This window comes from Gopherus flavomarginatus, chromosome 11 (assembly GCF_025201925.1).
Source record: "Gopherus flavomarginatus isolate rGopFla2 chromosome 11, rGopFla2.mat.asm, whole genome shotgun sequence".
Taxonomy (NCBI): Eukaryota; Metazoa; Chordata; order Testudines; family Testudinidae; genus Gopherus; species Gopherus flavomarginatus.
In genome coordinates, this window is record NC_066627.1 from 33,748,568 (window position 1) to 33,773,588 (window position 25,021).

General features: G+C 44.7%; 1 protein-coding gene across 2 annotated transcripts in view; it reads right to left on the reverse strand.

Annotated features, from left to right (window-relative positions):
- Positions 1-9,073, reverse strand: part of LOC127030706 (thyrotropin-releasing hormone receptor-like) — a 29,762-nt gene extending 20,689 nt beyond the window's left edge. The window contains exons 1-2 of one of the 2 annotated variants that reach the window (XM_050917420.1): positions 8,992-9,073; positions 6,720-7,609 (exon numbers count right to left, since the gene is read on the reverse strand). In XM_050917420.1, the coding sequence (XP_050773377.1) occupies positions 6,720-7,526 (807 nt within the window). In that variant the 5' untranslated portion in view covers positions 7,527-7,609; positions 8,992-9,073. Of the gene's footprint in view, positions 1-6,719; positions 7,610-8,236; positions 8,339-8,991 lie in introns of those variants that run through there. The other variant, XM_050917419.1, reaches the window with a different exon arrangement.
- Between the last annotated feature and the right edge of the window lie 15,948 nt (positions 9,074-25,021).

Genomic DNA, 25,021 nt, shown 5'->3' on the forward strand with positions numbered 1-25,021 from the left:
TTAAATTTTTTTTCCTTCCTAAGGGTCGTACTTTGCATTTGTCTTTTTTGAATTTCATCTTGTTGATTTCAGACAATTCTCTAATTTGTCAAGGTTGTTTTGAACGCTAATCCTGTCTTCCAAAATGCTTGCAACTCCTCCCAGCTTGGTCTCATCACAAATTTTAAAAGCATACTCTCCACTCCATTACCCAACTCATTAATAAAAATATTGAATAGTATCACATCTAGGACAGACCCTTGTGTGACCCCATTTGATATGTCCTCCCAGTTGGACTGTGAACCATTAATAACTTCTCTTTGAGAATGGTCTTTCAGCCAGTTGTACACCTGCCTTATCGGAATATAACCCTGTCAGGGTTCCCTCCCCACTCTGAACTCTAGAGTACAGACGTGGGGACCCGCATGAAAGACCCCCTAAGCTTATTTCTACCATCTTAGGTTAAAAACTCCCCAAGGCACAAATCCTTCCTTGTACCGTGGATTAGGTAACGCTGCCACCACCAAGTGATTTAAACAAACATTTAGGGAGGGCCACTTGGAGCCCTACCTTCCCCAAATATCCCCTCAAGCCCCAACACTCCTTTTCCTGGGCAGGCTTGAGAATAATCCCCCAATTGGTACAAGTGAACACAGACCCAAACCCTTGGATCTTACAACAATGAAAAAATCAATCAAGTTCTTAAAAGAAGAATTTTAATTAAAGAAAAAAGGTGGAAGGAGTACCTCTGTGAGATTAGAATGGAAGATAATCTCACAGGCAATCAGATTCAAAATACAGAGGGTTTCCCTCTGGGCAAAACTTTAAAGTTACAAAAGGAAAACCAGGAATACCCTCCCTCTCAGCACAGAGAAAATTCACAAGCCAAAACAAAACTAAATCTAATGCATTTCCTTGCCAAATACTTACTAATTCTGTAGGAGTTGGATTGCTTGCTTCTTTGAACTTGCTCCGGCCAAAGCCCCATGGAACAGACAAAACAAAAGCCTCTCCCTCTTCTCCCTCCCCCCCCCCCCCCGCTGATTTGAAATTATCTTGTCCCCTTATTGGTCCTTTGGGTCAGGTGCCAGCCAGGTACTTGAGCTTCTTAACCTTTTACAGGTAAGAGGATTTGGTGCCTCTGGCCAGGAGAGATTTTAAAGTACTGTACACAGGAAGGTTGTTACTCTTCCCTTTATATTTATGACAAACCTACATCACATTTTCCTAGTTTGCTTCTGAGAATGTCCTGTGGGACTGCATCAAAAGCCTTATTAAAAACAAGGCATATCATGTCTACAGCTTCTCCCCATCCACTTGCCAGTAACCTTTACAACAGATGGTAAGTTCTTTAGGGAAAGGGCTGTCATTTATGATGCTTGTACATCACCTAGCGCAGTAGGGTTCTAATGTGATTAGGGCCTCTAGATGCTACTGCAATATAAATGTTAATAATAATAATATGCATGTTAGCTCATTGTCTGAAATCCTCCAAAGCCCATTGTAATGGTTCCAAATATTATGCTGGATGCAATCAACATGCTAATAATCCTGTCGTCCTCATTGAGAGAGGCTCCCAATAGTATGTGTGCATTACATAGATTTACTCTCTGCCAGGTAAATGATTCACACCCACTGGAGACTCTCACATGCATCCGAAAAGAAAAGGCAAAGAAAAGCTGGAGGATAATACCACAAAACAATATTTAGCTCACTGACTCTGGCCTGATAAACTCATCTGTCTCTGTCTCCTCTCCGACACTCTCTGTGAACTGTAATAAATGTATTAAGCTCTAAGCAATTTGCTGTTAAAAACTGGATGGCTCTCAGCTAAATATTTTTGGGTAGGTTTTCTACTACAGATACTCATTGCATAATGGAAGAATCTAGTGAGGGGAAAGTAGTGGAGCAAGAAGCATGACTACATTTAAGACAAAGTTTGGGATTGGCATAAATGACTTGGATATTCCATTTGAGAACTACTCATTCTGCTTGACTTCTGTGGAGCTGCTCTCAATTTACAGCATAAGAAGTGGGAGGAGAAGCGAGACCCTACAGTTCTCTCCAGCCTTGATTTTAACATATGACAATGGCCCCTGTCAAATTTAACAAGACAATGACAGAAAAGTTAGAAGAAAAACAGTAGGTTTTCAAATTCTTTCACAGCTGTAATTTTCTGAAAATGGAACTAGAGTCAGCAAAGGAAGAGAGACATGTTCAGCTGCAGCAGCTAATGAACTGCAGAGAGATGCACACACTTACAGTGTGTGTCCCTCTCAGGCACACACTGCTCATCTTATTATCTCCTTCCCACATCTTATCATCTTCTTGCTGATGTTCCCCTAATATGGCTGCAGATCTCATGTATTCTCCCGCTTGGTCCTTCCCAACTGCATTTTGTTGGGTTTCCCCTATAGTTGCAGTTATCCTATTGCCTCCAATGCTTACCCCGGCTCCGCTGACAGTGGTTTCTTCTAGGGAAGCAAAGAATGAGGAAAGACCTTTAAAGTGATCTTTGCACCATGCAGTAAACCTGAACACAATGTTCTGGCTGTCAGTCACAGGGTAGTGAAGCCCGAGTTGCATTTGGAAGGTACCTTCCTGCTCACTCTCTCCCAGGAGCCCATCTCTCTCTGGCGACAGAGAGACCAATATTTCCAAAATTTATTTCCCACCATAATCTTTCTGGGGTCCCACCAATTTGGCTCACTTGATAGTTCATGCAGCTTCATAACTCAGATGTGGAGGCAGTGAAATCTAGACAGGGCTAGGAACCAGGAGATGCATGTTCTTTTCCTGCTTCTGCCACTGACTTGCCATGTGACCTTGGGCCCTACTCTTCATCTCTCTGTGCCTCTGGTTCCTCATTTGTGTCAGGGGGATAATGATACTGATCCACCTTTTTAAAATGCTTTAAGAGCTACTGGTGGAAATATATTATTATTAATAATTAATATTACTTGTTAATAATAATGGGGGGAGGGATAGCTCAGTGGTTTGAGCATTGGCCTGCTAAACCCAGGGTTGTGAGTTCAATCCTTGAGGGATCCATTTAGGGATCTAGGGCAAAAAAAATAATTGGGGATTGGTCCTGCTTTGAGCAGGGGGTTGGATTGGATGACATCCCAAGGTCCCTTCCAACGCTGATATTCTATGATTATATTATTGTTCATATCTCAGCCTCATCTAAGGACCCTCATGCAGCAGCAGATCAGAAAGGCCATAGGAAACCTGACGCAAACAGAGAGCCCTTGCATGTTGAGAAGTCCCAGAATGTTACAAACATTCTTTACAAACAATACATTCTGGTGTGACTGAAAGGAGACAGTGTGATCCTATGATAAGTATCCTGCGTCTGCTCATCTGCAGGAGCGGAATCAACAGGTCTCCACCGGGCCTACAGAGTAAACAATTGTTGCTGAAGAGAGTTGAAAAGTGTTATACGGTGCTGTGCAAAGCTCCACAAAAGACAAGGCAATTGTGCTGAAGAGCAGCTTACTTTAGGCAATGATGGACATCAGGCGGGGGAGGCACCCCATAAAGGGGCAACTTGTTAAGCAATTGTTCTTTGAAGAACATTTTCTGGACTCTCCAACCACCAGAATACAGTCCGATGTGGTTGGATGCCTTACAAACCAAGAGCCATACCTAAACTATCAAAGGCAGCATAGTCTAGAGGAAAAAGCATGGGGCTGAGAGCCAAGAACTCCTGTGTTACAATCCTACATCTACCATTGACTGGCGTTAGGTAAGTCACTTAGCCTGGGATTTTTAAAATGAGGTGTGTGTATTTGTGGATGTACTCTGAGTGTGTGATTATGTTAAGTGTGTGCGGATGATGGTTAGATGTCTAAGTGCCCATTAGAACAGGCTATGAGTGAGGGGGGAGTTTCTGTGATTTTAATCAGGAAAGTAGGGGTGAAATCTTGGCTCAGCGAAGTCAAAAAGGGTTTTAGCCTGGGTGTGTAAAAGCACATGCACAGTTCTAAAAACCCTTAAACGCTGAGCTGGCATGAAATGTTGATCATATTCCTCTTACTGACAAGGGTGCTGGGAGGACTAGTTAATGTCAGAGCAGGGCTTTGAAGATACAATAGGCTGTCTGCAGCATGCCAAGTCGTATACCTTCCCTTGCCACACACACAACACTAAAACTGGTTGAAAAAGAAAGGGGACACCATGGAAAAAAGGGGACCCAAAAAGAGAGTCCCATTTCCCAATCAGCCTTTACACAGCACTTATCAGTATCAGTGCATCCATGCCTCAAGAGTATATGACCCTTACCATTTGTAGACTCTAAGGGCCAAAGTCAGCCCTGGTTTAAGCCCTTAAAGTCAAGGGAGTTGCACCCACTTACACCAGGCTAGAACTGGCCTCACAAACTGCAGTCTCCAAATCCACATCTGAATCCTCTGCCTGTCCATTTCTGTTGTAAATTATCAAGCATAATCCCAAAGAGCCTCATTTGTTTATTATTTACACGTCTAAACCAATCCAGTTCCTTTATTTCAAATGCTAACACTGGGGTAGGCAACCTATGGCATGCGTGCCAAAGATGGCACACAAGCTGATTTTCAGTGGCACTCATACTGCCCAGGTCCTGGCCATCAGTCCGGGGGGCTTTGCATTTTAATTTAATTTTGAATGAAGCTTCTTAAACATTTCTAAAACCTTATTTACTTTACATACAGCAATAGTTTAGTTATATATTATAGACTTATAGAAAGAGACCTTCTAAAAACATTAAAATGTATGACTGGCATGCGAAATCTTAAATTAGAGTGAATAAATGAAGACTCGGCACACCACTTCTGAAAGGTTGCCAACCTCTGTCTAACATTTCACCCAGTTAATTTACAAGGATTCAGTACATGATCTAAACCTTTTCATGGGAAGAGATCAAAAGTTAAAGGAGAGAGACTAGAAACAAAACACACACACACGTACAGATTAAGAAATCCAGGTACAGAGCTCTATTCTGTTGCACCTGGTATTTCAAAATTGTCTCCTCACTGAGATGTAGTGACTCACTCCCTGCTTGGATTTGCTTAGCAGCTCTAGAAATGGCACCTGTTCCAATCCAGTCCTGCCTCCCTGCACCCTGGAAAAGTTGACTAATACACAATAAAGTAAAAGTGCAAGTGTAAAAGGAGAGGTCCCACATCCGGATACTGTGACTGTCCGCTAAAGGAAGAAGGATAATAAGCTTTTAGATAGTTATTGTCCAGCTAAAAAGTGTGGGTTAGGCAGAGAATGAAAGCACATCCAGACAGAATGGTGAATGCTAACAGGAACCAGCCAGACAAACAGGGACTAACCAGCAAAGAAAAGAGAAATGTCTCCCCCTGCTGGAGGACAGCTCCTCTTTTTACCCAAGGAGAGTTTGCTCCCCAGAATTAATTCATATGCTATTGGCTCAGAAAGGAGTTCAGAGGGAAGGGATGGGAGTCTGGGTAATGGAGCTCCTGTCTGAAGTGTGTCCCATCAGATCGCCTCTTCCTTGGCGATTTTAAACTGGAAGGGTTAATTAATCATGATTCCAGTTGGGGAACGAAGCTCAGGTCGCATTACAGCAATCGAACACCTTTTTAATCATGAAGTGAATTAGTAGCTAGTCTGCAACAATAACCGCCTCTAACCAGGACTGCTCCATTTCTGAGGAATGCTTCCCTTTCTTATGGTGCTTGTAGCACCAGGCAATCGCTTCTCCGCTGGGACAGGGACTGTGGGAAACCAATGCTCCTGTGTAGTCAGGGGCCTTTTAAAAGAACTCAGCCTTTTATCAGCTTTCACGCCTTTTCTCCTCTTACCCCTGACGATTTCATTACACAGAGAAGGGAAAGAAAACCCGGAAACAGCAACGAAGGCAATAGCACTATTCCTCTGCTCAGCCCCATTCCCCCCATACAACCTCACTGTCTGCTGTAAGGGGGTCAATCACTCCTTTAAATCCAAGAAGCTTTAGGCTCTGTTGGGAAGCCTGCCAATTTTGAGGGTGTTCCACGAGAAAAGGATCCCTAAGATCCCTAAGAATCAGATGTAATTGAATAAATGGTGTTCCAGGGCCCCTGTCAAGTCAGGGATCAGAGTCGCACTTCTAAAGAGAGCAACAAAGAGTCCTGTGGCACCTTAAAGACTAACAAGTGTATTGGAGCATAAGCTTTCGTGGGTGAATACCCACTTCGTCAGACACAAGTGGGTATTCACCCACGAAAGCTTATGCTCCAATACATCTGTTAGTCTTTAAGGTGCCACAGAACTCTTAGTCTGCATCTGTAAAAAGCAACAAACATGCTACTCCTCTGATACTTCTAAGATATTTTGTCCCACAGAAAAGGCCTTTGCTGCCAACTCCCAGAGTAAGGCAACTCCACAGACTTGTCTGTTCAGAGAGATGATGACTTTCTAAGCAGCCATCAGATGGGTTCCTTTAATGCATCCTGACCATAACGGGGGACCGTGGATAATGCACTAACTCACCTATATCCATTCCAGGATGTCACCATGCCAACCATCTATAAACACCAAGAAAAAAATGCCACTCAGACCAATTCCCAGAGTCTTTCTTTATAACGCGTGAGAGACAGAGAGTGAACATTTCTTTAGAAACACAGGAACACTGCTTTTCTCATACCTCCAGTCCCTGCCCCACCTCACCTGTCTCATGCCCCCCATCCTCCCAATGCCACCCCCTCTCAGGTGCAGCAGGAGGGGGCAGCAGACTGGCTTTCAGGCTGTACCTGTTTCCTGGAGCTCAGAGCTCCCTTGTTGCCCTGGCAGGAGAGCTTCATGGAGCTGGAGTTGGGCGGCTTGCCCCGGTGCATGGAGCTGAGCCTGTCGGGGTCCTGGGGGGTGGCAGGCAGGGGGCTCATGAAGAGGATGCGGGCAATGAGGCCGTACAGGACAGTGGCCAGCCCCAGCGGGATGACATAGAAGACAGTGAAGTCCAGGAAATAGATGGGCAGGTATAGGTTCCTAGAGACCCTGTAGCCACAGCTGACTTGTGCCCCGTCTGAGAAGGTAGCCTGGGCAGTATCCACCAGGAAGAACCACATCATGCAGTAGAGGGAGGTGAAGAGCCAGACGCAAGCGATGATGCGCTTGGCTCGGGCCACGGTGCAGAGCAGCTGCGCTTTGATGGAGTGGCAGATGGCGATGTAGCGCTCCACTGTGAAGGCGGTGATGGAACACGCTGAGATGTTGATGCCCAGGTACTGCAGGTAGGTGATGCACAGGCAGCCAGCATAGCCGTACACCCACGAGGCCACCACCTCCGATATGTTGGGCAGCCCCGCCGCCAGCAGCACAATCAGGTCCGCCACAGCCAGGCTCACCAGGTAGCAGTTGGTGGGGGTCACCATGTGCTTGGTGCGCAGCACCACCAATACCACCATGATGTTCCCTGCGATGCCCACCCCGCAGATCAGCAGCACCAGCAGGATGGTCACCACCTGCAGCTCCATGGGGTGCTGGGGCATCTTCCCTAGCGTCTGGTTGACGCTGCTGTTGCCCAGAGGGGGTCCAAAGGCCAAGGTCTCATTCTCCATGGGGCCTTGCTTGGAAGATCTCCTGCTGGTCCCACAGGCTCCCCAGATGCTCTCACCAGCTCCCCGGCTGCGTTTCAGGGGTCCTGAGCAAGGAAAGGCAGGGAAAGTCAGTTGGTTCAAAGGAACTGCCGTGGTCTCTTCCTTGCACTCCCCATCAGGAGATCACCCTCCCCACAGTTACCTCCAGTGTCTTCCCCCAAAACACCGGGGGCCCTTTGATTGCGCTGCTCAAGAGTTTGGCAGGCTTTTGTTTTACATCTAAAGGTTGGTCCTCTCTGCCCCAGCACACACACATGCACCCCACCCAACACCACCTCACATACACAGCCCAACAACCCCTCACAGAGCCCAACACACACACACACGCACCCCCCCAACACCGCCTCACACACACACACACACCAGCAACCCTTCACAGAGCCCAACACACATACAGCCCCCCCCAGCACCCCCTTAACACACACCCATATCCCAGCACACACACGCACCCCCCCAACACCGCCTCACACACACACCCCAGCACCCCCATAGCCCAGCACACCCCTCCAGCAGCGATTCTGGGCTAGGAGACTGCAAACCCGGGGCACAAACAGGTGTCCCGCTGGCCCAAACTTTCCGCGCCTGCCCACCGCTTCACACCGCCCGGCCGCGCCTTTGCCTGAACTCCTCTTGTTCTAAGCCGGAGAGAGCCCGGGCCGGGCGAACTTTACCAGCTCGGAGCGCGCTGGCCGGGCAGGGTGGCCAGCGCCGTCCCGGGGCGGAGACGCTGCTGCTGTAGCCGGGCTCCGACCCCCCTCGCTCTGCGGTGCCCGCCGGCTCGGCCGCGCGGCTGGAGCTGCAGCTCTGTGCTGAGCCGCTTGCAGCCGGAGCCTCTACCTACCCCCCGGGGGTGGGGGATTCCCAGCTGCCCTCTCCGGCAGGGTCCTAGCGCGCCCTTCTCCTCCCCGCGGAGCCGGAGGGGAAAGCCCCGAGCCCAGGGAAACGGGGCGCTAGTGACTAGGGTGACCAGGCAGCAAATGTGAAAAATCGGGATAATAGGTGCCTATGTAAGAAAAAGATCAAAAAATCAGGACTGTCCCTATAAAATCGGGACATCTGGTCACCCTACTAGTGACTAGTTCTCCCCCACCTGCCCCCAGCACGGGGGCCTGTCGCCCTCTGCCTCCTCTACATGTTCAACTCTCCGCCCCTCTTCTGCAGCCCACCGCATCCCCCCCCTTCCGCCTTTGGAGCCCCTTGCATGAGTGCTTATCCTCCAGCGACCCAGTCCTGACTCCTGGGGGTCTGTGCAACCCGAGCCTAGCTTCAGCGTGGGGATGAGCCCACCTCTGCGGTTCACTCACGCTCCTGGGGACTTTTCCTCCCCCTTGGGGATCCGGGTTGCACCTGTGTGTCGCTTAGAGCCAATTCAATTTGCACAGTCCACCTTTTCAAACGCCAGTCTGACCTATATTTCAGTCCCCACCTGGTTTTGATTGAGACCCACAGATACGGGGACTGAAACAGCCCCTTGAAGCTTCAGATTCTGACCCTCATGATCATTCTTCTGAGCTTTTCCTGGGAGTCACATCTGTTATCAGCTCTTCTCTGTATGAAGAAGAAGGAGATACACAAACCCTAAGCATGTACAGTCAGGGCTGCATAAAGTGATGTAACACTTTCCATAATAAAGGATATACATACAAGTCCATGAAAGGTTGTTATAAGGAGGAGGGAGAAACATTGTTCTCCTTAACCTTGGAGGATAGGACAGGAAGCAATGGGCTTAAATTGCAGCAAGGGAGGTTTAGCTTGGACGTTAGGAAAAGCTTCTTAATTATCAGGGTGGTTAAGCACGGGAATAAACTGCCTAGGGAGACTGTGGAATCTCCATCATTGGGGATTTTTAAGAGCAGGCTAGACAAACACCTGTCAGAGATGGTCTAGATAATACTTAGTCCTGCCTTGGGTGCAGGGGACTGGACTAGATGATCTCTAGAGGTCCTTCCAGTCCTACGATTCTTGCTACTTTTTTTCCCCCCAGAACTCTCATCTCACCTTCATTTTCAGCAGGCCTTTGATATGCAGCAAGGGGAATCCTTTCAGGCTACAGATTTTTATTTTTATTTTTTTGTCTCATGAAATTACATTCAGTTTGACTCTAACATTAATATACTGAAAAATCACCATGTCTCTTCTCCCACTTGCCTTTCTGATGGAAATGTTGGAAGCCTGCCCAAATCACTGACCATTCCAAGGCTGGGCTCACACCACTGCCAAAGCAGCAGCAACAGTAGGCACTGCATTGGGAACACCAGAAAGCTGCCAGCGTAGCTGTAACGGGAGTGAAAAAGGCAGGCTCACCTTCTCCTGTAAACCTGCACATAACAAATCTTGATTTTCCCCTTTAAAAAACCCTAAGAAATTATACACAAAAGGTACATCGAAAGAATGTTGTTTAATTGCAAAGCCAAGTGTTTGAAAGTTAGGGAATGCCAGATTTATGGTTGCCCCTGCAAACTTAATCCTTCCTCTTTGTGTGTATGCATTATAACTATTTAAGCACATAATAAAATACTATTTTTCCACAAGACCCCCTCCCGGCCTCCGTCAGTGCACAGAACAGACACACAAGGTTGAGGGGTGCAGACAACCACACCTCTAGTACTTCCTAACTTTTGAGTTCTTGACTTTACAGCCGAAACAACATTCTCTTAACACATTTGTTATGTTTCATATTTAGATAATAAACACACACATATATATGTATATAAATACATGTTAGACTATATATATATATATATTATAAATTGCTTTGCAATGTTTGTAAAATACTTTTCAAGTTAGTGAAATGTTAGTCATAATAATTATTATCATGATTATTGCTGCCCTCTGATATATAATCAAGAACATAGCATTATTTTTATTGTAGGTTTACAGCATTCCTGGTTACTTGTTGCTTGGCACCATTAGCAGGGCTGCAGTGCATTGTTCCTCCCTGAATGCAGCACTGTTGCTCCACTTTTTTCTCTCTTGGCCCTGCTCCAGCCATAATAAACATTCTCTTCCTATTACTTCTCATTGTGTTCATCACCTGCCATTATTTTCTACAGAAATAATAGCTGACATCATCATCAGCTCCCACAGCAGGATGCTATTTGGTAACTGTCCAGATCTGGGATTTATGATGTTAAGAACCCATGTCTTCACTACTGAGCCAGCACTTAAAGTTTACTGCTTAATAGCACGTCATTACTTAATTATTACTTAATAATTGTTGGATGATTTAATTCTACCTCTTACCATTCAGCATTTTCTGTCTCATTTTTCATCCAATGCTGCCAGACTCGGCAAACTCCTCATTCACTTTCTGTCAACATCATAACTTTCAGCTTCCCACCCGAAGAACCTCTTAATATAAGAGCTACAGATTTGCAGGCACTGAATGTGGCCACTCACTTCTTGCTTTTCTCCATCATGACCTCTACCCTATCCCTTACCTTATGCAGGCTAAGGTTTCCAGTGAACTTCTTGATCACCATTCATTACATAATCCTTTTCCACTGAGTGCTTGAGACTGTTGGAGAGGGCAGTCTGCTGAATTCAACCCCGTATTTGGCACGGCACTAACCTGAAGTGCAGTCCATCAATTAGACCTTATCTACAATGGGAATATGTCTCAATTTCAGCCATTAGTAGCCAGCCACTAGAAAGCCAGCACAGGTGCAAACCCCTAATTTAAACAAGGAAAGCTGCAATTTGCCCAGTGGAACTTATCCCTGCTCGAAATGAGGGGGTAGGAATCAGTGGCTAGCTGCTGATGGCTGAAATCAGACTAATTCCCAATGTAGACAAGGTCTTAGTGTTGCCTTATGATTTTTCTCCATAAGCTGCTTACAAGTGAAATCCATGAATTGAATTTTCTCTGGTTTGCTAAGTGGGGTTCCTTGGAGTGGGTGCGTGTTTGTGTGTGTGTGTGCTCATTTAGCTCATGGTGTTCAAGGGTTGACACAAGTCACTATTCTAAACAGAGTGACTGTAATGCCAATCTGGTTGCTGCTGTTCATCAATACACTGCTCTATCTTAACAATAGCAGAGGGTCCAAAGTTAGACATGGATGTTATTAGCTGACACCACATTGCTGTGCAGTGGTGTAATTTTGCACTCCTGGTCTTTTGTTTGGTAATTAAAATGTCCTCCTTCAAAACAGAAATCCATTGCAGTAAAGACTGTCACATAATTTTGAGGCAGATGCAGGAAAAAGGCACATCAGAATAATAGGTTCGGTAGTTACTGTGCACTGTACATTACAATAATCTCCATCCAAGAGTATTAAAGGAACTGACACAAGAAATTGCAAGCTGAATAGCAAGAATTTTTAATGAATCTGTAAACTGGGGGAATCATATCCTATGACCGGAGAATTGCTAATATAGATCCTATTTGTAAGAAAGAGGGAAAAAGTGATCCAGGAAACTGCAGGCCTGGTAGTGTAACCTCAATTGTATTTAAGATCTTGGACCAAATTTTAAAAGAGAAAGTCATTAAGGACATAGAGGTAAATGGTATTTCAGATCAAATACAGCATGGTTTAACAAAAAGTGGAGATCATTTCAGACCAACCTGATCTCCTTCTTTGAGAAGATAACTGATTTTTGAGACAAAGGAAATGGAGTAAATCTACGTGGTTTTCAGTTAGGCATTTGATAATGTGCCACATGGAAAATTATTAGTTAAACTAGAGACACTGGGCATTAATATGAGAATTAATGGGTAAGGAACTGGTTAAAGGGAAGGCTACAGTGGGTCATACTGAAAGATGAACTGTCAGGCTGGAGGGAGGTGACTAGTGGAGTTCCTTAGGGATCGATCTTGTGGCCAATCTTATTAAACATTTTTATTAATGACCTTGGCATAAAAAGTGGGAGTGTGCTAATAAAATTTGCGGATGACACAAAGTTGGGAGGTATTGCCAATATGGAGGAGGACCAGAATATCATACAAGATGATCTGGACAACCTTGAAAACTGGAGTAATAGAAATGGGATGAAATTTAATAGTGCAAAGTTCAAGGTCATGCACTTGGGGACTAACAACAAGAATTTTTGCTGTAAGCTAGGGACTTATCAGTCGGACGCAACACAGAAGGAGGAAGACCTGGTTGTATTTGTTGATCACAGGATAACTATGAGCTGCAAATGTGATGCAGCCATGAAAAAAGGCTAATGCAGTCCTAGATGCATCAGGTGAGGTATTTCCAGTAGAGACATGGGAGTGTTAATAGTATCATTATACAAGACACTGGTGAGACCTCATCTGGAATACAGTGTCCAGTTCTGGTCTCCCATGTTTAAGAAAGATTAATTCAAACTGGGACAAGTATGGAAAAGGGCTACTAGGATGATCAGAGGAATGGAAAACCTGCCTTGTGAGATGAGACTCAAAGAGCTTGGCTTGTTTAGCCTAACCAAATGAAGGCTGAGGGGAGATATGATTTCTCTCTATACATACACCTCTACCCTGATATAACGTGGTCCTCGGGAGACAAAAAATCTCACCGTGTTATAGGTGAGACCGCGTTATATCAAACTTGCTTTGGGCCCCCTGTTGCTTGTTCCCAGACTGCCCCCTCCAGAGACCCCTGTCCCTAATCACCCCCCCGGACCCCATCCCCTATCCAACCTCCCATCCCCTGACTGCTCCAACCCCTATCTACGCCTCCTCCACCCCCTGACAGGCACTCACCTGCAGCGGCAGGAAGCGGAGCAGCCCAGCCCCAGCCACCAGCTCCCACTCCACTCCACCAGCTCCCAACTGCGGCACTCTGCTTCCCGCCGCAGGTGAGTGCGGAGAGGTTGGGTAAAGGATGCCCCCTCCCGCCCCGCACTCACCTGCGGCAGGAAGCGGAGCGCCGTGGCTGGGAGCTGGCGGAGTCAAACGGGCTGGGGCCGGTCTGCTCTGCTTCCACTGCTGCTGGTGAGTGCTGGGGGGATCCCCCAAGCCCCTCCCCTGAGCGACACAGCTGGGGCCGGGGCGAGGGAAGCGGAGCAGGCTGCTCCCTGGCCCCCGCTAATCCCCAAGGCCACTCTGGGACTGCGGGGCCCCCAAAAGTGCCCTCCCACAGCTCCTGCCCCCCAGACCCTGGGTGGGGGAGCCCCTGACCACTCCCGATACCCTCTGCCCCTTATCGAACACCTCAGCCTGGCCAGGCACCCTTAACACACTGCTCAGAGCAGCGTGTCAGAGCTTTACCGCCTTGTATGCGAACCAGCATTATATCGGGTCGCATTATATTGGGGTAGAGGTGTATATCAGAGGGATAAATACCTGGGAGGGAGAGGAGTTATTTAAATTAAGCACCAATGTGGACACAAGAACAAATGGATCATCAACAAGTTTAGGCTTGGAATTAGATGAAGGTCTCTAACCATCAGAGGAGTGAAGTTCTGGAACAGACATTCCAGTGGGGGCAAAAAACCTAACTGGTTTCAAGACTGAGCTTGATAAGTTTATGGAGGGAATGATATAAAAAGACTGCCTACAACAGGTAGCAAATATCTCCAAAGCCCAGTGACGGGACAATAAATGGCCAGGGCTGTCAGTTACTACAGAGAATTCTTTCCCAGATGTCTGGCTGGTGGGTCTCACTGAAATGTTCAGGGTCTAACTGATTACTATATTTGGGGTCGGGAAGGAATTTTCCCCCAGGTCAGATTGGCAGAGACCCTGGGTTAGTTTTGCCTTCTTCTGCAGCATGGGGCACAGGTCATTTGCAGGTTTAAACTACTGTAAATGGCAGATTCTCTGTAACGTGAAGTCTTTAAATCATGATTTGAGGGCTTCAGTAACACAGCCAGAGGTTCTGGGTGTATTACAGGAGAGGGTGGGTGAGGTTCTGTGGCCTGCAACGCGCAAGAGGTCAGACTAGATGATCATGATGGTCCCTTCTGACTGTAAAGCTTATAAGCCTATGAGTAGAAGAGTGCCACATGAACATCAAAAACAATAGAATATCCCATGTTCCCGACTAGACTAAGGAGCCACTGGAGCACACTATGACTTGGTGATTGCCACCGTAGTACAGAGGGAGGCACCAATGTCACCAGGACATTCTTGGAAGAGTCACTTGCATCTTTTTGTATCTTCTGTTGTCCTGCAATAACAAATGCGTTTATCTCTTGGTTGAGGAACTCATGAAGAAAATAGTACTCGGCGCTTATATAGCAATTTCCTTCCAAGAACCCCAAAGGGTTCATACAAACATTAATGAATTAACCTTCACAACACCACTGTCAGGTAGGCAAGTATCATCCCCTACTGTAGTGAGTACTCCCATCCCTGCTATATTCCCCAGATGGAGAAAACAATGCCCAAAGAGATACAGGGGAAGATTTTCAAAGGCACAAATAGGACTTGAATACCCAATTCCATTTCGCTAAGACTTGGATGCCTAACTGCCCTTTGCACCTTAAGGTAAGATTTTCAAAGTGATATGCCTAAATTCACACAGCTAGTCAGTGGCTGGGTCAGAAATAGAACTTCTTGCATCTGTCCTGTCCTCTAACCACTGTACCAGACTTCCCTTTTCTTTTTCCATATGTTGCATGTGACAAGACTTGTGGTGTTCTGCTATATCATATGGCAATGCAGCTCAGCAGATGTACCGAATCAAGAATCTGATGCAAAACAAAACCAGGGTGTTAAAAATGCAGCAAAAAATCTATGCTGAGCATTGTCATCAGCCAAACCAGCACTGCTTCCTGAAATAGGCTATGTGGGAGAAGTGGACACAAAGTTATTCACATGTCCTTCTAATTTGGATGTCTCTGTAACTTATTACTGACATGTTGCTTGCATTGCAAAATACAGAAGGAGAGAGAGAGAGAGCTGGAGGCTGGGTGGTAAAGTGTGTGAGAGTGAGCTGAGAGGAAGGCAGAGTATAACACTGACAGAAAGCACAGAGAGTGGTTCCAGATTTGACTGGTTTCTCAAATACATTCCAAGAGCCAGTGGCTGTGACCAGGACAGAAAAATAAAGTAATAATACATCTTGTTGCTATTTCACATCAAATAGCAAACCGTCTGTGGGATCATCATTTTTGACTGTTTTCCCCTCATACAACAAACTGCATTCCAGTTTACTTCCAGAACTGCCCATTCAACAATAAATGACCCTCTAGTAATCATGATGATAACGATAACCATAATAATAATGGTACCAGATCACACCAATAGATCCCAAAGTATCAACTCTCCTTTTGCCCAAATGCTGGAGGAAGTGCACATAAAATGTGTGTATACACACACACACAAGCATAATGCAGACACGTAAGGTTATAAGCAGTGCAGTAGCAATGCTTATTATTAAAATTACCTAACAACTTCCTTTGTAACTCCCTGTTTTCCATTGCTTATAATTCAGAAAAAACTTTAACCTTTCAGGCATTAAAAAAATAGCAATATAATGAGGTGCTTATAAATAAGATCTGGCCAGCCAATGAGTGTTAAAGAAGAATGTGCCTAAATAATTACCCCAAATTTGAATGAAATCCAAAAGGTGTGTGTGTTTTGAAGCTTGACTAATTTTTATTGTAATTGACATTTCCACATACCTGTACTTCTGCACTTGCTAGTTTCACCCAGAAGCAAAAGTGTCTACATCATCACAGAAAATCTCTGTGGGTTTTTCTGAGACTAACTAAAATCAGGAAGCAGAAACTGAACTCTTGAAAGAATGTCTGATCTGCTGAGATGTTTAGTCCCCATTGTCCAAACCAAATCTGATCAGGTAAATTCAGAGAAGCTGTGACAGTCATGGCAATTTCTTGCAAAATCTTTGGGAGAAAATAATGGTATTAAGTTTATGTATCACTGTGGACCAGGGATTATATGAAATTCCATAGGGGAGAGGAACCACAGCACATGAAGAACTAAGAACAGTGAGAGGTGACTACAAGGGTATACTGAGGTTGTAACACCTCCAAAGAGGCACCACCACCTGGAGATACTTGCATATACTGGTTCAAATGGGATTCTCCAGAGACTAGCAGACAAAGAGAAGACTTTTGGACAAATAACCTGAGTTCAAACTGACTCAGGGCCTTCATTCTGTTCCAGCAAATGGACAGAACCTTCTGTCCAAGGGGAGTGGCCCTAATCCATAGGAAGGACTGACACCAATGAAAGCCATGGGTGGAGATGGAGGGGTGAGGTGATCTCTGGTAAACTTATTAGCATGAGACAAGTTTCTTTTATTGTTTGGAATATGTTTTATCGGTAATACTTTTACCTTAAGAATAAATGTGCTTGCTTAGAAAGAGTTGTGTGGTAACTTAATGGTGGGTAATACACTGTTTATAGCCTCTGAGGAGAAAAGCAGAGCAGGCCTACTGAGGCACTCTGACTTTGCTAAGGAATTCACAGTGTAAGCGGGAAAATACTCTGGCCAGGAGAGAGAAAGAGACACAGGTCTCCACTCTAATAGACTCATAGACTCATAGACTCATAGGTCAGAAGGGACCAATATGATCATCTAGTCTGACCTCCTGCACAAGGCAGGCCACAGAACCCCACCCATCCAATTTTATAACAACCCCTAACCCAGGACCGAGTTATTGAAATCCTCAAAATTGGTTTGAAGACCTCAAGCTGCAGAGAATCCACCAGCAAGCAACCCGTGCCCCACACTGCAGGGGAAGGCGAAAAACCTCCAGGGCCCCTGCCAATCCGCCCTGGAGGAAAATTCCTTCCCGACCCCAAATATGGCGATCAGCTAAACCCTGAGCATGTGGGCAAGACTCACCAGCCAGCACCCAAGAAGGAATTCTCTGCAGTAACTCAGTTCCCATCCCATCCAACATCTCCCCGCAGACCATTGAGCAGACCTATCTGGTGGTAATCCAAGATCAATTGCCCAGATTAACGATCCTATCATAACATCCCCTCCATATACTTATCAAGCTTTGTCTTAAAGCCAGAAAAGTCTTTGCCCCTACTACTTCCCTCGGAAGGCTGTTCCAGAACTTCACTCCCCTAATGGTTAGAAACCTTCGTCTAATTTCAAGTCTAAACTTCCTAATATCCAGTTTATACCCATTCGTCCTCGTGCCTACATTAGTACTAAACTTAAATAATTCCTCTCCCTCCCTAACGTTAATCCCCCTGATATATTTATATAGAGCAAGCATATCCCCTCGCAGCCTTCTTTTGGCCAGGCTAAACAAGCCAATGTGCGGAGGCAGCTGAGAAGCTGAAAGTGTGAGAGTGGGTGTCCTTTCTGGACCATGGAAGGGGAAATTCAGGTGCCATTGCACTGAACTGTGACAGAAATATCTAGACTACAGGATCAGAGTCTCTGGTCTGCTTCATCCACTTTGCACCACCCAGGCTCACTCCTGGAGGGATCTTACACCAAGGCCAGTGATGCAGCATCAGAGATTCAAACTGGTATCATGATTACTCCTCCCCAGTGCTCCTGAACTCTACTTAGACATAGTTAAAAATCCAGCCCTGAATGGTTTCAATGACTTCTGGCACTATTTACAAGCAACTGCTATTGCTAGGAAGAGCATGTCTCCCTCTGCTAATGGATTTGCATACTGTTCATCTGGGCTATGGATTATGAGGGTGTCACCCCCTCCCACTCCACCTCCTGCCACTTTTCCCTCTCGTTCGCTAATTTCTTTGAACAAGTTGGACACAGAGTATTGGTTTTCTGTAACAGGACAGTGAAAATAGCTGAGCAAACATGTTTCTCCTTTCCTCTTTAATTAATGTAATTCAGTAGGACAAGTAATGAAACTAAAATTAATTTGCAGTCACATTCTCTAGTGAGTTAGCTCTGCCTCATTACTCTTGATGGTCTGTCATTGGCTTTGTCTTGTGAAGGCCAGTGAATGACATTAATGAAGAGAGCACAGCAGGCACAGGAATTTGTTCTGCTATCACTGACCCCACATGAATACAGTCAGTGTTAATTTTCTCACACCAGGCTGTCCAGCATGTCCATTGGTGGCAGAGGATGCAATAGCCGAGCAAAAAATGCTGGCATCAGGAAAAGAGATAGCTCTATAAAAATCAATCAGGGATGAGTAAGTGAGGGATGTGTAGATAGAGCCCACTGTCATATAATTAAAATGTGATGTGTGAGCATGCTATCTGCTTGGACACCAGGGAAGTCAGAATGGAGGTTTGCAAATGGAGTGGAGCTGGGGAGGAGGTTGAATAGCTCAGGCAATGGGTCGCAGAGCCTTTCTCCTTTGCAGTCGGGCACATGCTAAAGTTTAGCTCAAGTCCTTAAAAAACAAATGTGATCATCTGACAGCTGTCCAATGGACTGTGTGACATGAGTTTCGGGGCGGGGGAGGGCTCTCAGTCCAGTTTGTAAAGGACAAATGCCCACAATGTAAAAGCTACCATTGCAAATGGCAGTAGTTAGCCTCCTGTTTGGTAGCCTCAGGAGATAGCTGATAGGAGCAGCAGCAGAAGCAGCCAAAGCGAAGACTACAGCACGGAAGGAAAGGGGTAAAATGGGGCCTAAACTGTGCAGTGGAGACCCTGCCACATACGCATTGGGGGACAGTAGGACACCGTGTTCCCTCCCCTCCCAATGTCTGTTTTGGCTGTTTGTAAATTGTATAGAACAATGGGGCCCTGATCTCAATAGAGGCCTCAAGCCACTATTGTAATAAAAATAATTAAGAAAACCTATTCAGGCCACCTAGAGGCCTACATTCCCACAGTGCTCAATCCTTCACCTAGTATGTTATTTCCCATTGCAACAGCTCTGTATCTGTGGGTGAGGAGCTAATAAGGTTACATCTCACATGGACAATAAACAAATTTACTCTCCTATTTTTTTTAATAACCGCTAGAAAACGCATTCCTCTAATATGGCCTCGGTGAGCAATTTGATTAGCTCCATGGACAGAAAGACCTATGATGTTTTAACATATTTAATAAACAATGTGGGAGGAGAGTTTATCCGTGTCCAAACTTTGCATGAGCATCTTTCTCTTCTCTGGGGTGCCGGGTACACTGAAAATATTAAAACCATTAATCTTGTGAAATTAGACTGAAAGCTGGTGGATTTATGCTGTGTCTAAAGCAAACTATGAAAAACAGTGGTGGGGTTCACAGAGGCCATGGGGTGTCTCAATGAGGGACTTTCATGGGGAAGCAAATTTGACCAAACAAGACAGTGTTTCTGTGTCCATTTTACTGTCCTACCAGATATTTGCATGGTGGGGCACTCGGATTGAAGAGAGGGAGGTATAGTATGGAAAGTTAGCTAGTTCGCTGAATTATACTCCACTCTATCTATACCAGGAATGAACTTAGCTTGTTATGTTTATATGTGGGGCCTAACCAAATTCATGGTCCATTTTGGTCAATTTCACAGTCATAGAATTTTTAAAATTGTAAATTTCATGATTTCAGAGATCTGAAATTTCATGATGTTGTAATTGTAGGGGTCCTGACCCAAAAGGAGATGGGGGGAGGCGTCCGTGATATTGCCCTCCCCACTTCTGTGCTGGTGCTGGCAGTGGCAGTGGCGCTGCCTTCAGAGCTGGGTGACCAGAGAACAGTGGCTGCTGGCCAGGAGCCTAGCTCTGAAGGCAACTCCGTCACCGGCAGCGGCGCTAAAGGAAGGATGGCACGGTATGGTATTGCCACCCTTAGTTCTGTGCTGTTGCCTTCAGAGTTGGGCCCTTGGCCAGTAGCCGCCACTCTCCAGCCTCCCAGCTCTGACGGCAGTAGCGCAGAAGTAAGGGTGGCATGGTATGGTATTACCACCCTTATTTCTGCGCTGCTGCTGGTGGGGCACTACCTTCAGAGCTGAGCGTCTAGCCAGCAGCCACCACTCTCTGGCCACCCAACTCTGAAGACAGCACAGAAGTAAGGGTGTCATTACCATAACCCTGCTACAATAACCTTGTGACCTCCCAGGAAGTCTCTTATGGGTTGGGACTCCCAGTTTGAGAACTGCTGGTTTCCCCTGTGAAATATATATAGTATAGGGTAAAAGTACAGAGAAGGCCAGATCTCATGGGAGAGACCAGATTTCATGGTCCATGGAATGTTTTTCACAGCCATGGATTTGGTAGATCCTTATTTATTTGTCTTGGTCTGTCTATTCTGTCAGATATTAAACCTCTTGGCAAGGGCATTGCAGAGTAAAGCTTTTCAGGGATATTGGAATTCTTTAATTATCTATATACTGATGCTAGGAGCCCGGGTAATAAGAGGAATTGGAATTTCTCACTCATGAGCATAAATTCAACCTTCTTGGTATTACTGAAACCTGGTGGAAAGATTTGCATGATTGGAATGTTACACTCAATTGGTATAACCTGTTTAGGAAGGATTGAGTGGGCAAAAAGAAGAGAAGGGGGAGTAGCACTGTCAAAACTGGCATTACCTGCTTCCGAGTCACTGACACTTGACAAATGACCTTGAACATCCACATATTGAACAGATAAAACACAAGATGGGGTATTAATTGGTCTCTATTACAGGCCACCAAAATCACATTAGGGAATAGAATGACCAATTCCTTAAGCATGTAACTATAATGTGTAGGGGAAAAAGCTGCATTATCGTGATCGATTTCAATCTGAGTGACATATGCTAGAGGCCTCAGGCTGCCAATATGAAAACATCCTTGGAATTCCTAAAAATTATAGATGACAAATTCCTAACTCAAAAGGTGTTGCATGCGACAAGGAGGAATTCACCTTGACAGATAAAGAAGGATTGATCACAGAACTAAAAGTTAGTGGTAGTTGAGACATAGATGATCCTGACTTGAGTACATCTGCTATGTGTGAACAGAATAAATCCCAGACCAGTAATATAGTTATTTGATGCACTAAAAGTGCCAATTTCACAAAGATGAAAACAATTTTGAGCCAAATCAGTTAGGAGAAAAAAATTAAACAGAAAAAGATGAACAATAATTGGGAACTATTTAAGAACATTTTACTAGATGCCCAAAAAGATACACACGTTAAATGGATTAAAAATTGGCTAGCTGATAGATCTGAAAATGTAAGCATAAGTGGGGAATCGTTGTTTCTCGTGGATTCCCACAGGGATCTACTCTTGGCCTTATGCTATTTAACATTTTTATCAATGTTCTGGGAGACAACATAAAATCATCATTGCTAAAGTTTGCAATGACGCAAAGACTGGGAGTGGTAAACAAGAAAGAGGACAGGTTATTGATACAGAGCAATCTGCAACATTTGGTAAAGTGCGTGCAAGCAAATAATATGTGTTTGAATATGGTCAAATGTAAAATCATAGAATCATAGGACTGGAAGGGACTTAGAGAGATCATCTAGTCCAGTCCCCTGCACCCAATGCAGGACCAAGTATTATCTAGACTATCCCTGACAGGTGTTTGTCTACCTGCTCTTAATAATCTCCAATGACGGAGATTCCACAGCCTCCACAAGGCAGTTTATTCCAGCGCTTAGCCACCCTGACAGGAAGTTTTTCCTAATGTCCAAGCTAAACCACCCTTGCTGCAATTTAAGCCCATTGCTTCTTGTTCTATCCTTAGAGGCAAGACGAACAAGTTTTCTCCCTCCTCCTGATGACACCCTTTTAGATACCCGAAAACTGCTATCATGTCCCTTCTCAGTCTTCTCTTCTCCAAATTAAACAAACCCAATTTTTTCAATCTTCCTTCATAGGTCATGTTTTCTAGACCTTTCATCATTTTTGTTGCTCTTCTCTGGACTTTCTCCATTTTGTCCACATCTTTCCTGAAATGTGGCACCCAGAACTGAACCTAATACTCCAGTCGAGGTCTAATCGGTGCAGAGTAGAACGGAAGAACTACTTCTCATATCTTGCTTACAACACTTCTGCTAATACATCCCAGAATGTTGTTCACTTTTTTTGCAACAGTGTTATGCTGTTGATTCATATTTAGCTTATGGTCCACTATGACCCTCAGATCCCTTTCCGCAGTGCTCCGTCCTAGGCAGTCATTTCCCATTTTGTATGTGTGAAACTGATTGTACCTTCCTAAATGGAGTACTTTACATTTGTCCTTGTTGAATGTCATCCTGTTTATTTCAGACCATTTCTACAGTTTGTCCAGAACATTGTAAATTTTAATCCTCTTCTCCAAAGCACTAGCAATCCCTCCCCACTTGGTATGGTCCATAAACTTTATAAGTGTACTCTATATACTATTATCTAAATATTTGATTATGCCCATCCAGCATGACTATGAACCATTGATAACTACTCTCTGAGAATGGTTTTCCAACCAGTTTTGCACCTACCTTATAGTAGCTCCATCTAGGTTGCATTTCCCTAGTTTATTTATGAGGTTATGTGAGACAGTATCAAAAGTTTTACTAAAGTTAAGATGTACCACACCTACCGCTTCCCTCATCCACAAAGCTTGTTACCCTGTCAAAGAAAGCTATCAGGTTGGTTTGACACAATTTGTTCTTGACAAATCCATGCTGACTGTTACTTATCATCTTATTATCTCCTAGATGTTTGCAAACTGATTGCTTAATTATTTGCTCCATTATAGTTCCAGGTACAGAAGTTGAGCTGACTGGTCTGTAATTTCCCAGGTTGTCCTTATTTCCCTTTTTATAGTTGGGCACTATATTTGACTTATTCAGTCTTCTGCAATGTCTCCTGTCTTCCATGACTTTTCAAAGATAATCACTAATGGTTCAGATATCTCCTCAGTCAGCTCCTTGAGTATTCTAGGATGCCTTTCATCTGGCCCTGGTGACTTGAAGACATCTAACTTGTCTAAGTAATTTTTAACTTGTTCTTTTCCTGTTTTAGCCTCTGATCCTACCTCATTTTCACTGGCATTCACTATGTTAGATGTACAATCACCACCAACCTTCTTGCGGAAAACAGAATCAAAGAAGTCTTTAAGCACCTCTGCCATTTCCATATTTTCTGTTATTATTTCCCCACACACACACACACTGAGTAATAAGCCTTCCCTATCCTTGGTCTTCCTCTTGGTTCTAATGGATTTGTAGAATGTTTTCTTGTTACCCTTTCTGTCTTTAGCTAGTTTGATATCGTTTTGTGCCTTGGCCTTTCTAATTTTGTCCCTACAAACTTGTGTTATTTGTTTATATTCATCCTTTGTAATTTGACCTAGTTTCTTAAGAATGGTCATACTGGGTCAGACCAAAGGTCCATCTAGTTCAGTATCCTGTTTTCCGACAGTGGCCAATGCCAGGTGCCCCAGAGGAACGAACAGAACACGTAATCATCAAGTGATCCATCCCCTGTCACCAATTCCTAGCTTCTGGCAAACAGAATCTAATAGCATTGATGGACCTATCCTCCATAATGTATTTAGTTCTTTTTTGAACCCTGTTATAGTCTTGGCCTTCACAACATCCTCTGGTAAGGAGTTACACAGGTTGATTGTGCATTGTGTGAAAAAATACTTCCTTTTGTTTGTTTTAAACCTGCTGCCAGGTTGTCCTTATTTCCTATTAATTTCATTTGGTGGCCCCTAGTTCTTGTGTTATAAGAAGGAGCAAATAACACTCTCTTATTTACTTTTTCCACACCAGTCATGATTTTATAGACCTCTATCATATCCCGCCTTAGTCGTCTCTTTTCCAAGCTGAAAAGTATCTGTCTTATTAATCTCTCCTCATATGGCAGCCATTCCATACCCCTAATAATTTTGTTGCCCTTTTCTGAAGCTTTTCCAAGTCCAATATATTTTTTTGAGATGGGGCAACCACATCTGCACGCAGTATTCAGGATGTGGGCATACCTTGGATTTATATAGAGGCAATATGATATTTTCTGTCTTATTATCTATCCCTTTCTTAATAATTCCCAACATTCTGTCACTTTTTTGACTGCCGCTGCACATTGAGTGGATGTTTTCAGAGAACTATCCACAATGACTCCAAGATCTCTTTCTTGAGTGCTCACAGCTTAGACTCCATCATTTTAAATGTATAGTTGGGATTATGTTTTCCAATGTGCATTCCTTTGCATTTATCAACATTGAATTTCATCTGCCATTTTGTTTCCCAGTCACCCAGTTTTGAGAGATCCTTTTGTAGCTCTTCGCAGTCTGCCTGGGACTTAACTGTATCATTTTCAAATTTTGCCACCTCACTGTTTACCTCTTTTTCCAGATCATTTGTAAATATACTGAATAGGACTGGGCCCTTGCCTCCACAGAGGGGGATTGGTGTGTAGTCCCACCTAGCATTTGGGATACTCCTCACTTGCACCAGAGAGACCTAGCCCCTGATCCTATGCCCATTTAAATCAATGGAAAGCCTCCCATTGACTTTGGCGAGCTTTGATCCGGGTCCTAAGTGCCTGATCCTAAACTACTGACACCCATCGGAGCTTTAACCTTGACTTCAAGGGTGCAGAACAAAGCCAGAGGGTGAAACTCTGGCAAAACACCCATTGACTTCAGTGGGTGAAGGATCAAGGCTGTGATTTATTTGTGGGGCATAGCAAGGCAATTCCCCTTCCA